Here is a 15850-nt window from a genome sequence, read left to right as displayed (position 1 = left end):
CATCAGTCTTTAATCTATGCCATGGTTCACAGGTAGAGAATGAACGAAACATCAGTCTTTAATCTATGCCATGGTACACAGTTAGAGAATGAACGAAACATCAGTCTTTAATCTATGCCATGGTACACAGTTAGAGAATGAACGAAACATCAGTATTTAATCTATGCCATGGTACACAGTTAGAGAATGAACGAAACATCAGTATTTAATCTATGCCATGGTTCACAGGTAGAGAAATGAACAAACATCAGTCTTTAATCTATGCCATGGTTCACAGGTAGAGAATGAACAAAACATCAGTATCGTCATTGGCCAGTTGTGTTGTATGAATAACAGTTATCTGTATTGGCCTGTTGTGTTGTATGAATAACAGTTATCTGTATTGGCCAGTTGTGTTATATGAATAACAGTTATCTGTATTGGCCAGTTGTGTTATATGAATAACAGTTATCTGTATTGGCCAGTTGTGTTATATGAATAACAGTTATCTGTATTGGCCAGTTGTGTTATATGAATAACAGTTATCTGTATTGGCCAGTTGTGTTATATGAATAACAGTTATCTTCCTACTGACATGCTCTCCGGTACACTAACCTAACAGACAGATTTGAACCTTCCTTCCTGTATATCAGCACATACAGACAGATTTGAACCTCCCTTCCTGTCTATCAGCACATACAGACAGATTTGAACCTTCCTTCCTGTATATTAGCACATACAGACAGATTTGAACCTTCCTTCCTGTCTATCAGCACATACAGACAGATTTGAACCTCCCTTCCTGTCTATCAGCACATACAGACAGATTTGAACCTTCCTTCCTGTATATTAGCACATACAGACAGATTTGAACCTTCCTTCCTGTCTATCAGCACATACAGACAGATTTGAACCTCCCTTCCTGTCTATCAGCACATGAAGACAGATTTGAACCTTCCTCCCTGTGTATCAGCACATACAGTCTTGAACTTTTCCTTCCTTTATCTGTGTGTGTACCAGCAGATGTGCTGGAGGGGAAGAGTGCCATCCTGCTCGGGATGAGCCAGTGGAACTCCAATGACCTGGTGGAGCAGATTGAGACCCTGGGACACATGGACCAATCACAAGGTACGTTACACACAGGATACACTAGGGGCATGAAGGGACTCTAATGCCCACTTAACATCTGTTCAGCTCCCTACACATCCTACTATGAAGCTGCACTCGCTTTCCAAAACACCCATGCATGCTCAAGCAAGCAAACAAACACACACACACACACTCACACCAAATGATTTTGCATAGCAAATCACAAACTAGCTTTGAAACACATACATTTAACAACCATTCATTTGCTTCTGTTTGTGTTCGACTGCACATATTGATTGTACACAGGTTGTTATTTATCGGAGTAAGCCACAAAGGCCATGAGTCACTAGGGTGACGTCCTCATTACTGCTCAATACGGTCACCCACGAACTATTTCTCTATTTAGTTGGTTTCTTTCTTGTTTTTAGAACTCTGTTTCGCGAACCCCAGGGATTGATTTGGTCTTGCTCTCTCCATTCTTATTTGTTCTTTGAAGATCGACAAGCCAGAGGCGGATCTATGCATGCCAAGATGAAGAAAGTACTGTAATCCAATTACCTTCTCTAAAAGAGCCCTCTGTCTCTCTGTTTCCCTTTATTTAGACTGACAATGTTTGTCAACTCACATCAATGGTATCAGAAAATCTTTACATTCATGAAATATCGCTTTTTTTAAATGTGGCGACATGTTTTTGAAATGGGATTGCTGAAATCCAAGCTTGATGTTGTACAGCCAAGTGATTTCCCTAATTAGCCTCTTACGTTTACTGCAAATTACTCTATGTATCATAGATCTGTGTTTGTAGTCTCAGTACAGGGAGATTATCATAACATTTTGAAAATACCAACACAAAGCCTTTTGGAGTCTAACTATTGCCATATTAAATTACGGACATCCCACAGCCTCAACACATACCGTACTATAAATGATATATCAGTGGTAGAAATACAGCCCAATGCTCTGTAGTTCATGAAGCACATCTTTTTCATATTGTAGAGTTCCCCTAGCAAGGCCCAGATCGGATTACTCTTTGAGCCACCCGGTTACTCAGTCTTTTTCTAGTCTGATGCTGCATCCAAAATGGCTCCATATACCATATATAGTGCACCAGGACTATATACCCTCTAGTAAAATATAGTGCACTACATAGGGAATTGGGTTTCATTTGTGACAACTTGAGTGTTTACTCTTATAAACAAAGCTACACTTCTCTATTGGACAGGAAAATTGGAATAAAGAACCAGGGGTCTTAAGCAGGACTGACATGGTGATGAAGAAGCAATCATTGGGCCCTCATTCCTGCCACACTCTTGCTTTCTCTCTCTGGTTTGATGCTGCATGCATGGAACAACACCACAGAGTATCTAAAGACTTTTACGGATTGCTTGCGAAGAAGACTAGAGAGTCCTCACTAGTCAATGATAATAAGTTAAATATTTGTAAATATTGGTTAAGTTTCTCAAAATGTAAAATGAATACCTAGATTCAAACCAATTTCCTGAGTTAGCTTAACTGTCAATAATAGAACCGTGTAGAATGTATTACCAACCAGTTGTAAAGATTTTGTCACTGTAGCTGTCTAAGCTAGCCAACCAAATAAAATGAAATATTAATCAGATAACTCGCAAAAACAACAAAGAAATAAAGGCCATTTTAATTTTCGGTTTTTCTATCTAGGCAATCTCTTGGAGTTGTGTCTAGTTGAGTCAATGGAGAGGGCAGAGCTTGCATTTGAAATGGCCTAATGCTTTAATATAGGAAAACTGACCAGGGTTTGACCAATGTAAACTTAAACTGGGACGTAACCTCTGCTGCCTCGATTGACTTTACCAGTCACATTAATTTCAGCCTTCAGGGCAGATCCACTTCCAAGACTGAGGGAGTGAAACAACCACGTGTGTATCTCTCTCTAGTCAGTTCTTAAACACCTAATATTAATTTTCTACAAAGGGGTGTTTGGATCCTGGATGTTATTCACCACAATCCCCAAATTCACCAGGTAATGCTTGTTACATAAGATTTATCAATGTGCATCCACTTTCCTTCCGCACATCAGGCAATTCATAATAAATGTGTTTTATTTGTATTCTGTCATAGAATCAAGTGTGTGCACAATATCTCCCTATGGATTTAGTTTGGCCTTTGATATTCTTTTGCTATTCAAACTGTGGCCAAATTAAATGTATGACACTGACCGCTTCTCTGAGCAAGGTACTTCCATTTATCTGGATCATTGTTTCATCCAGTGAATATAGAATTGAAATATGGATAAATAGTTAGCTTGAATGTGTCTTGGACGATAATAATCTAACCTTTAACCATGTTTGTATTGAACTGGCCTACTGTACACCCTGAGTTTCAGATGCCCAAGCTGTGAGTTCTGTGACACACTATTCATTGTAATGTCATATTTGCTTTCAGTTTTGTTTGATATTGTTGTGCCCACCATCGTTAGTACCAGGGCTGAACTGTGCCCAGTCACAGTGGCGCCAGCAGGATTCTATTTCGTAGTACGCACAGTAACCGCCCCCCACTCGTATGCTACCTTTATTGGCTCGTGTCCCCTAGGCGTGGTATCTGTGAAGACCTCCACCTCCTCTTCAGGTTTAACGTGTATGACACGTAGGCCGAGCTACCCTATCATATTTAAGTTACTGAACATTTGTAATTTCTCTCATTTAACTGCAGAAACCAAACATGCATTCGACATCGTTTTTATTGCTGTTGTTCATGGCGGCCTACTTCATTTACTTGTGATATTCTTTTTCTAGACTGAAAAATTGCAACCTGCATTACTATTTTTGTGGGTCAATTAACTGATTGCTATTATAGCAAACAACGAGGTCCCACCATGATAGTGATAGAATTAAGAGCTTGGACAAAAGATTAATTAAATGAATCACTGATTCAAATTAATTGATTATTTCAAAGAATCAATCAATCAAATTAAATCAAATGTATTTTTAAAGCCATTTTCCCATCAGCACAATAATAGAGCAGCGTACGACCTTGGGGCTGAGACAGGGAGGGTCCAGTGACACTGTGGCCCTATCTGGGGGAGGCCCCGGACAGGGCCCAACAGGCAGGAAATCAATCCACCCACATTGCCAAGCATCAACCATAGGGACACCCACTAACCGCAACCACCCTGAAATGAGGGCAGAGTATTGCCAGCAGAGTTCAGCCCAATTGCACGATGTACAATATATGTATTGTTGTGTAACAGCTGAAAAGTACAGAGTGGATAAATATTTCTGAGAGACAAAAAATGTGAAACATCTGAGACGGGAATTGAACCGGGGTCAAGGTCAGGGATGCTCCCACAAGACCACAGTGCTCACTGGTAGTCAGACTACCTCTGTACAGTCTCCAAATGCAAACTTTTATACCAGCCATTATATTTCTGCTGAAAATAACAAAATAATGTTTATTAACAGAACTAAAGTGTACTCTTGTACAAAGATTACTGTAGGCCGTTGAATAGCTAACCACTATGCTATGTGAATTATGAGGAAATCAAACCATGAGGAAATTAAGTCTGAATCTCAAATCGCATACTACATACAACGTACTACATGTACATACCTCACGTATAAAAATAAACAGTTTTACTTTAGGCTCACTGTAACCATAGCTACTGAAGCTTGTAGCCAGCAAAATGTTTGTTTTTGCTGGACTGCGTAAGCGGGGCGAGCCAAGAAGAGCGAATGTCTCTTACAGAGTGAGTGACTGATGGTCTACCCCTCGTTAAATAGAGTATTGGTTAGAGAGGCGGACTTGTGAACTATAGTTCACAATCTCCTCGCAGGTGAAGCTAAGTATGAATTATTCCATTTAGACGAAAACTTAGCTGGCTAAAACCATTAGTATCTACATTATGGTAAGCCTGAAATAAAACAGTTTACGATTATTGCAACTGTTTCTGGTGGATTTTCAAAGTATGCATTTGTGCATGCGTTTTGGGTCAGGATAGAACGAACACATTTGTTGGCTTAACATACAGTAGTTATGTTATACTGAGCCTAAAACCTGTAAACGGTTATATTGCCACTGTTTCTTGGCATGGAAAAGTTCATCTTCAGTCCCGCTAGCAATTGCTCAAGTCTTAATGATTATTCCTAGGAAGTAGATTACTAGTAAGCCTATTACTGGCAAATAAGCTGTTGAAACGGCAGTGGCGAAAGCAATACAGTTCATAGACGCTATGGTGTCAGTGTCTCTCATGTGGAATATCTAAATTCTAAATCTATTGAGATCAATTACATTTATTAATATTTTTTTTCACTTGATGAAAAAGGAATTTGTATTTACCTTTATTAATAGTTATTGTATAAATGTCATTCACGAATGAAAGAAAAAAAGTATGTTGTTTTGGCCATGAAAGAAAAAAATATGTTCTTGTGCCATGAAATGAATTAGCTTTGGCAGACACGCTAGCAATTGCTCAAATTATTATGTCTGTTCCAGTAAGTTAGTAGATAACGGTAAAGCTTATGACTGGCTAATACGCTGTTAAAATGGCCAGTGGCAAATGCAATACATAGACGCTATTTTTGGTGGAGGTAAACTTAGTAAGAAACGTTAGTCAGTTTAACTGTATCAATGTCATTCCACGAATGGCTAATTAACTATAAATGTTTTCAGTGTTGTGGTTAACGACTCAGCCTTTCACATGGGCAACCTGGGTTTAAATCTTGAGATGGCAACCATTTCTATTGCGGGCCAGGTGAACTAGGCTTGCCTGGTTTCTTGTTCCTAAACATTACTATAGCATATTTTGTTTCTGCCCGAGGCGAGGTTCGAACACCAGCCGCCCGGCATGGCAGTCTGGCGTCTCTTAACCACTACGCTATTTAACAATGGGTAGTTACTCAAGTCAGTCAGATCACTCAGTCAGAGACTGAGTGGAAAGCCAGCAGTAGACCTAAGCTTTTACACTCCAACTTACATTGTGGTTCAACAAGAACACTAACGTTTTGGCCAGGCAGGTGATATTGTGGTTGAAACACATATAGCAGCAAGAAAAAAAGATCTCTTTCCATCCATGAAGAACATGGGTTTACAATGCATTGCTTCAATGCTGGAATATTTCAGGCTACTAGTTGTAACACTTTGTTTCCTGTAAAAAATGACTGTACATCCCAACCCTGGATCCTAAAAGCAGCTTCCTGGACTTACTAAATCCCAGTTTAACCACTTGGTTACAGAAGGGTTCAATTATGTAGGAATAGAGTATCTAGATTGAGATGCAAAATAGATTTGTGTCAAATTGTGAGAGAGAGGAAGACAAAGAAAATTAAAGATAGTGTGTACTACTCACCTGGTTGCCGCCACACATGCTTGACACCATCTGCACCAAATAAGTTACTCTTGGTCTCATCAGACCACAGGACATGGTTCCAGTAATCCATGTCCTTAGTCTGCTTTTCTCCAGCAAACTGTTTGCAGGCTTTCGTGTGCATCATCTTTAGAAGAGGCTTCCATCTGGGACGACAGCCATGCAGACCAATTTGATGCAGTGTGCGGTATATGGTCTGAGCACTGACAAGGCTGACCCCCCACCCCCTTCAACCTCTGCCGCAATGCTGGCAGCACTCATACGTCTATTTCCCAAAGACAACCTCTGGATATGAACGCTGAGCACAGTGCACTCAATTTCTTTGGTCAACCATGGCAAGACCTGTTCTGAGTGGAATCTGTCCTGTTAAACCGCTGTATGGTCTTTGGCCACCGTGCTGCAGCTCAGTTTCAGGGTCTTGGGCAATCTTCTTATAGCCTAGGGCCATTTTTATGTAGAGCAACAATTATTTTTTTCAGATCCTCAGAGAGTTCTTTGACATGAGGTGCCATGTTGAACTTCCAGTGACCAGTATGAGGGAGTTTGAGAGCGATAACACCAATTTATCACACCTGCTCCCCATTCACACCATGAGACCTTGTAACACTAATGAGTCACATGACACCGGGGAAGGGAAAATGGCTAATTGGGCCCAATTTGGACATTTTCACTTAGGGTTGTACTCACCTTTGTTGCCAGCGGTTTAGACATTAATGGCTGTGTGATGTGTTATTTTGAGGGGACAGCAAATTAACGCTGTTATACAAGCTGTACATTCACTACTTTACATTGTAGCAAAGCGTCATTTCTTCAGTGTTCAGATATGATCAAATATTAGCAAAAAATGTGAGGGGTGTACTCACTTTTATGAGATACCTGTATATGAACTGTATTAGCCCAAATTAAGGTGATACTGATCATGTGTTTTTCATAAAGATTTAGAGAGTATGTTTAAACGGCTAGTTCTTAACCACACTATCTTTATTTTCTTTGTCTTTCTCTCGTCACACAATTTGACTCAAATCTATTTGGTATCTCAATCTCACTCTCTTATCTGTTCCTACATTATTGAACCCTTCTGCAACCATGTAGTTAAACTGGGATTTAGTCGCAGGAAGCTGCTTTGGGGATCCAGTGTTGGGATGTACAGTATTTTTTACAGGAAACATAAAGTGTTACAACCTAGTAGCCTGAAATAATTCCAGCATTGAAGCAATGCATTGTAAACCCATATTTTCATGGATGGAAAGAGATTTTTCCTGCTGCTATAACGGTTTCAACCACAATATCACCTGCCTGGCAAAACGTTAGTGTTCTTGTCGAACCACAACGTAAGTTGGAGTGTAAAGCTAGGTCTACCGCTGGTTTTCCGCTCAGTCCACTCATTTTAATGCAGCTGACACACAGTAACGTTGCATAATGATTTACTTGCCTAGTTGGCACCTTGTTTTCAATACTGTGAAAGGTTCAACTTTTCCCTATTGCACAGTTCTCTTTCTTCAAATGACAGCAAGAACTGTGCATGCTCACTGTTGCTTGGATTGGTAGCCTAACCTGTATCCATGCCTTACTGTGTGATATTGAAAAGAGTGGAACAATTAAATATTTTTTCAGTGATCATTTTCATTAGATATTGTCATAGATGGAAACGGCATAACAGAAGGTGTATGTGCTCATCCCCATTTGGGATCATAGGCCCAATTTATTCCCAGCGTAAACCCCCTCCGTCACAATGACTCAGCTCACTACAATGTCTGAAAGTCACGTCGACGGTGAGGGCTCCTCTCCTGTATCACTGCTTCTGATGGATCCTAACCTCCCCCCTCCACGGCCCGCCTGCCTAGTGACACCACAGAACGGACTGCAGTCCTATCCATCTAACATTCTAGATCTGTTCCGTGTCTTTAGCCCTGTTATACCTGCCTGCACACTGGGTGGAGATTTGTCAGCGCTACTTATGCGACACTACTTACGTACATGGCTTTGTTTTTCCAGTTCCCCTCTGCCACCAATGTGTTATAGTATAGTCTCAGCCTAAAATAGCTACATTATATAACGGGTCTTTTGTGAATTTAAATGTGCATCGAAAATAAGAGCTTGTGATTTTGGCTGTTGTCTCAGTGGCTGATGCCAGGCCTGGTGGGCACCATTATCTTACATCACGGTGTCAACACTTAGGGAGTACTTCAGATGCCTGAGTAAAAAAGACAAGGCACATCCATTTCCTGCATGAAAGCTGTGCTGTGCTTTCACTGCAGCATCGTGTGCACTGCATGCACATTGCAAAAAGGGACCAGTTTATGCATATGTGTGTATATATATATATATATATATATATATATATATATACACACACACACACACACACACACACACCACACACACACACACACACACACACATAGTCCTTGCAAAGTGAATTCAAACTTCTTACCAGTTCTCTCCTTTTGCTGAGTTACAATTGGTACTTTGAAATGTGATTCTGTTTGATGTTTTAAAACGCTGACATTCAAAATCAACTATTGTCTGGTGACAGTGGTTTCGAAACATTAAGAATTGAAATATTGGATATATAAAGTCACTGTATACATAAATGAAACATGAAAAACGAAAGGCTTTCCGTACTACAGGTAATTACACCATTGTTTGGTGTTATTGCAAACTATGAACATTTTATTTGAAAACTGCATGTGGAAGACAGCGACGGCGTGTACGCGACAAGATAATATATGATAACCTAGCTACCAAATGCCATCAGACATCTTTTCTCTGTCTTTCCATTCATTAATTTTCATAAATTTCCATTCATCATGTTGACATTAGCTGTCCAGATGCTAGAATTATTTAAGTGATGACACATGCGCAGGTGGCCAACAAGGTCAAGTGATTTAGATTCAGATGCAGACATCATGACTGCTTATAAATGAATAGGAAATCTATGTGAAAACCCCTTCCTACCTCATGGCATCAGGCCCATGGGATCAACTATTTTACCAATGATATTGCAAAGAATAAGCTGTAAACAATGTCAACGTTGCCTGTTATTTAACCCCCCACCTCCCAATACCCAATTGAAACCAATGCATATACAGTGGATATAAAAAGTCTACACACCCCTGCCGAGGTTTTTGTAATGTAAAAGAAATGTGACAAAGATAAATCATGTCAGAACATTTCCCACTTTTAATGCGACCTATAATGTGAACAATTCAATTGAAAAACAAACTGAAATTTTCAAGGGGTAAAAATGAAAAATAAAAACCTTACAACAACCGGGTTGCGTAAGTGTGCAACACCCTCTTATAACTGGGGATGTGGCTGTATTCTGAATTAACCAATCACATTCAAACTCATGTTAAATAGAAGTCATTACACACACTGCCATAATTTAAAGTGACTCTGATTATCACAAATAAAGTTTAGCTGTTCTAGTAGGATTTTCCTGACATTTTCTTAGTTGGATCTCAGAGCAAATGCCATGGGTCCGCAGAGAGCTTCCAAAGCATCAGAGGGATCTCATTGTTGAAAGGTATCAGTCAGGAGAAAGGGAAAAAAATGTTTTCCAAAGTATTAGATATACCATGGAACACAACAAAGACCGTCCATCATCAAGTGGAGGATATGTGGCACAACACAAAAGCATGACTTCACCAAAAGAAGATTAACGTTTTGGAATGGCCCAGCCAGAGCCCAGACCTGAATCCAATTGAACATCTGTGGGGTGATCTGAAGAGGGGCGGTGTACAGGAGATGTCCTCACAGTTTGACAGATTTGGAGCACTTTTGCAAAGCAGAGTGGGCAAATATTGCCACGTCAAGATGTGCCTTGCTAATAGACTCCTACCCAAAAAGACAGAGTGTTGTAATAAAATTAAAAGGTGCTTCAACAAAGTATTAGTTTTAAGGGTGTGCACACCCTATTGTGTTTTAAATTCAAATGTGGAAAATTTCACATTAAAGGTGGAAAAAGTTCTGAAATTATTTATCTTTGTCACATTTTGGGGCTGTGTAGCCGCAGACCAGTCAGGGTGCCCTTGCTGACCCCTGTCCACTGCCTAAAGCACCTACAATGGGCACGTGAGCATCAGAACTGGACCACGGAACAACGGCAGCAGGTGGCCTGGTCTGATGAATCACATTTCCTTTGTTTTTTACATCACAAGAACCTGGCATTTAACAGGGGGTGTGTAGACATTTTGTATCCGACTGTAGTCTGTATGTAGTTGCTCCCTTTAGCTTTGCCTACTGTCCTGTTAACTGTCGTCATCTGCTCTCCAGCCTTGCAGAGTCTAGCTTACTGCTCTGTTTAGTGCTGTCAGCCTGATACTGCCGTGTTTCTTTTTTTAATTCAGAAATGCTCAGTGGGTCAATAGTCCCATCTAGTTGAACATGTAGTCACAATTAAGCAGATTTTGAGACAAAATATTTCTCAATTTGTAAGATGTCCACCATACAAATGTAGGTAGTTCAAATTTTATTATACAGGGAATTGGGGAAATGTCACCTTCCTGATGTTTGTATCTTGTTTTGGTCCACAAATAATGCGAATTAATAGGGATTACTTTCGAAACAAGAACCTTCAAAACATATTTCCTCTAAGTTACAAGCTAGATTGATGTTAGATATCCGCTCCTTTTTTGGGTAGATGTTGACCAAGATTTTGGGGAATCGCTAGAGGGGACTACCACTGAAGCCTTTCCAAATAGTCACCACAGGGTACAGAAAAACAGTCTGTGTGACACCCACTGCAGTAACCGGTTAACTGTAGCTACCTTCTCTCTCTAGCCCTGTTAACTGTAGCTACCTCATTTCTAGCCCTGTTAACTGTAGCTACCTCATTTCTAGCCCTGTTAACTGTAGCTACCTTCTCTTTCTAGCCCTGTTAACTGTAGCTACCTTCTCACTCTAGCCCTGTTAACTGTAAGCTACCTTCTCTCTCTAGCCCTGTTAACTGTAGCTACCTCAATTTCTAGCCCTGTTAACTGTAGCTACCTTCTCACTCTAGCCCTGTTAACTGTAGCTACCTTCTCTTTCTAAGCCCTGTTAACTGTAGCTACCTTCTCACTCTAGCCCTGTTAACTGTAGCTACCTTCTCTTTCTAGCCCTGTTAACTGTAGCTACCCTTCTTTTTCTAGCCCTGTTAACTGTAGCTACCTTCTCTCTCTAGCCCTGTTAACTGTAGCTACATTCTCTTTCTAGCCCTGTTAACTGTAGCTACCCTTCTCACTCTAGCCCTGTTAACTGTAGCTGGCTGCTCTCGTCGAGCCCTGTTAACTGTAGCTAGCTTCTCTTTCTAGCCCTGTTAACTGTAGCTACCTTCTCTTCTAGCCACTGTTAACTGTAGCTACCTTCTCTTTCTAGCCCTGTTAAACTGAGCTGACTGCTCTCACTCGTCGAGCCCTGTTAACTGTAGCTACCGTTCTCTTTCTAGCCCTGTTAACTGTAGCTACCTTCTCTTTCTAGCCCTGTTAACTGTAGCTACCTTCTCACTCTAGCCCTGTTAACTGTAGCTGGCTGCTCTCTCGAGCCCTGTTAACTGTAGCTACCTTCTCACTCTAGCCCTGTTAACTGTAGCTACCTTCTCTTTCTAGCCCTGTTAACTGTAGCTACCTTCTCACTCTAGCCCTGTTAACTGTAGCTACCTTCTCTTTCTAGCCCTGTTAACTGTAGCTACCTTCTCTTTCTAGCCCTGTTAACTGTAGCTAGCTTCTCTTTCTAGCCCTGTTAACTGTAGCTGACTGCTCTCTCGAGCCCTGTTAACTGTACTACCTTCTCTTTCTAGCCCTGTTTAACTGTACCTACCTTCTCTTTCTAGCCCTGTTAACTGTAGCTGACTGCTCTCTCGAGCCCTGTTAACTGTAGCTGGCTGCTCTCTCTAGACTTTCATACTGTAGTTAGCTGCTATCTCTAGCCTTCTGTGCACCCTAGCTATCTAGCTTTTCTGTACACAGAGGAAATGTAATCTACTCTATCCTTCCCATTAAATTTTGCACCTGCCAAGAATAAAAAAAAAAAAAGAAAGTAATACACTGCTGGTAAAGGCAGACAAAATCTGTTTATCAGCTAATTCCTAATTACTTTTTTCAGTTTATGCATTTTTGCGACTTCTGTCTTTAAACACAAAATGCCCAAAACATGTGATCTGGGGAGACAGACAGCCTCTCTCTGGAATAATAAAAGGTTGGTGAACAAAGGAAGTCAGAGGAGACATAATGATTACAAGTGATGGACGTTAAGAAGGAGACAGCTAGTCTGAAATATCTGGGCGATCGGTCTGCCTCCTAGGTCTGAACACTATATGTCTCTCTGCTGGGATGTCGTGTTTGTCAATCGTGTGTGTGCGCGCAGGTATCTGGGAAGGTGTGTGTTGGGGGGGTTGTCTGGCTGTGTGTATGTATGTGCACAGTTTGTCTGGTGGGAAATATGGTGTGATAACACTGTGAACCAGTAATCAAACCTGAAGTGATTAGTTGAGGCTCAGGAAACGTAAAAGGATAGGAAATCAAAATGGAAGTTTTAACTGTAGATGTACAAGTCCTGGTCCTTGTTGACAGCTTTAGGACCTGTTGGAGATGTGTGATTGATGCTTACTACTGATGTGAGGGTGTGTAGCTGGCGTTGTCCATTTAAATGCTGTGGTGGTGGAAGAGGACATGTACCCAAAGGCCATCCATTAATTCACTACCTATTTGCCCTGCACTTTGATCTGTACCTTAGACCCTTTTACCTTAATCCTGTACCCAAAAACAACACCGCCCCAGCTCATTCCCCGACTCACCTGACTCGTAGTCACATCATCTATGGCCTATAAAATCATGCAAAGGGCAAAGTTCATAGGGGGAGTTCTGTTACACATTGCAATTAATTAATACATGTTTTCAGTTCCTAGAATAGGAGTGTCATTGTATTTGATGTTTTTATGTGACTTTTGCGGTGCAAAGTTTCATTCATAAGCCAGATAATATGATTTTGTGTGATGTATCATTTTGTGTTGGAAGTCTGGGGTTTGGTCAGTGTAGTTTGAGTTTTGAAGCATTTTATAGTGTTGAAATGTGTGTTAGCAGTGAAGAACTGGAATGCCCCAGTGAGGCTGGATACACAACAGCACCCTATTTCCTACACAGTGCACTACTGAACAGAGCTCCGCAGGATGCAGGGAGCCACTGGGCCTATCAGGGACCTACTGGGGGACTGTGTCTGTGCGTCTATGTGTGTAGGTACTCTATGGAGGTAGGCAGGTAGGTAGATAAGTAAGTAGGTAGGTTCCGTATGTGTGTTGTTATTACACCGATCAGCCGTAACATTAGGACCACTGACAGGTAAAGTGAATAACACTGTAAATCTCATTATCATGGCACCTGTCAGTGGGCGGGATGTATTAGGCAGCAAGTGAACAGTCTGTGCTCAGAGATGATGTGTTAGAAGCAGGAAAAATGGGCAAGCGTAAGGGTCTGAGCGAATCCAAATTGTGATGGCTAGACGACTGGGTCAGAACATCTCCAAAACTGCAGCCCTTGTGGGGTTCCCGATGCAGTGGTCAGTACCTATCATAAGTGGTCCAATGAAGTAAAAGCGGTGAACCGGCGACAGGGTCATGGGCAGCCAAGGCTCATTTGATGCACATGGGGAGCGAAGGCTGGCCTGTGTGGTCCGATCCAACAGACGAGCTACTGTAGCTCAAATTGCTGAAAAAGTTAATGCTGTTACTGATAGAAAGGTGTCAGAACACACAGTGCATCACAGTATGTTGTGTATGGGGCTGTGTAGCCGCAGACCAGTCAGGGTGCCCATGCTGACCCCTGTGCACTGCCTAAAGCGCCTTCAATGGGCACGTGAGCATCAGAACTGGACCACGGAGCAACAGAAGCAGGTGGCCTGGTCTCTTGAATCACGTTTTACATCATGTGGATGGCCTGGTGCGTGTGCGTCGCTTACCTGGAGAACACATGGCACCAGGATGCAGTATGGGAAGAAGACAAGCCGGCAGAGGCAGTGTGATGCTTTGGGCAATGTTCTGCTGGGTCATTCATGTAGATGTTACTTTGCATTGTTTCCACTTACCTGAACATTGTTGCATTGTTTCATGGCAATGGTATTCCCTGATGGAATTGGCCTCTTTCAGCAGGATAGTGCATCCTACCACAAAGCAAAAATGGTTCAGGAATGGTTAGAGGAACACAATGAGTTCAAGGTGTTGACCTGGCCTCTAAATTCCCTAGATCTCAATCAATTATTGAACATCTGTGGGATGTGCTGGAAAGACAGTTCAGATCCATGGAGGCCCCTCCTTGCAACGTCTTGGTGCCAGATACCACAGCACAACTTCAGAGGTCCAGTGGAGTCCATGCCTCGACGGGTCAGGGCTGTTTTGGCGGCAAAAGGGGGACCCACACAATATTAGGCAGGTGGTCATAATGTTCTGGCTGATCGGTGTATGTGGTCCTTCTACTTGTTAATGTTTGTCCAAGCATACGCGGATGTATTCTCAGTTTGAGGCGCCTGTGTGTTTCTGTGTGTTTGTCTAAATGTTCTAAATGTTTTGTAATGGTGGTGAACCTTCTGTCTGTTGTGTGTGCTGCGCTGACCTCCAGCCTGTAGTGAACAGATGGAGCTGGATGTTTGCATACCTCCGATGTCCCTGGGCCAGGTCACAAAGGTCACAGCTCCATGTCAGTTGATACTGAGAACAATCTTTTATTAAGATCCTAACCAGCTGCTATGCCGGAAAAGTCAGATGAATACTTTGTCTGGAATGGCACCCTATTGCATGTAGCGCACTACTTTTCAGCAGTCGTATGTGTATATGGAGAATCGGGTAACATTCGTATTTGCATATTCAGGCTGGTTCCTAACAGTTTGTAATGTGTCATCTTTCTTTCGGAGTTGTTATCGTTCCATATCTGATTCATTACCAATGACATGCCCTGGAAAATGCACTCCGCAACCGAGTCTGATGAGTGTGGCAATCATGTTGAGGGATCTAACTTTGTTATAATTGATTATGATTCTAGTGTTTGGGTGTGTATGGGGTGTTGAGAGTGTAGTACATAGCTTGCATTGCATGGCAGGACACAAGTGAATGTTGTTAAGGCGCTAAGTGCTCTACACAAAGCAATGTTGGCGTGTGGTGAGGGATTTGTCTCACTGAGTGAAAACATTCCCTCGAGCACTACGTGAGTAGTCAAATAGGGTTCACATTTTGATCTGGGAAGGTTCTGTCTTCTCTCTGGGTCTGCATTTCAACTGAGGGCCCTCCAATAGTAAGCCATACAGTTCACAAGCCTGCAGTCTAAGTGGAGCTGACATTATGTAGCCTCAGTGGGATATTTTTGGAGACACGTTTGTTATTGGAAATCTGTATTCTGCAAAATCACTTTGTAAGGGGCCTCAGGGTTTTCTGAATGTATGTTGTTTTGCGTCTGTGTTATTTTGTTATTTGAAGGT

General features: G+C 41.6%; 1 protein-coding gene across 4 annotated transcripts in view; it reads left to right on the top strand.

Moving 5' to 3' along the window:
• Positions 1 to 15850, top strand: part of pitpnm3 (PITPNM family member 3) — a 116298-nt gene that overhangs the window by 39355 nt on the left and 61093 nt on the right. For 2 of the 4 annotated variants that reach the window (XM_034292061.1, XM_034292060.1), the window contains exon 3: positions 1003 to 1107. In XM_034292061.1, coding sequence (XP_034147952.1) covers positions 1057 to 1107 — 51 coding nt within the window. In that variant the 5' untranslated portion in view covers positions 1003 to 1056. Of the gene's footprint in view, positions 1 to 999; positions 1108 to 15850 lie in introns of all 4 variants that reach the window. The other 2 variants (XM_020049810.3, XM_020049817.3) reach the window with 1 other exon arrangement.

Source organism: Esox lucius, chromosome 1 (assembly GCF_011004845.1).
Source record: "Esox lucius isolate fEsoLuc1 chromosome 1, fEsoLuc1.pri, whole genome shotgun sequence".
NCBI lineage: Eukaryota > Metazoa > Chordata > Actinopteri > Esociformes > Esocidae > Esox > Esox lucius.
This window is presented reverse-complemented; position numbering and strand designations above follow the sequence as displayed.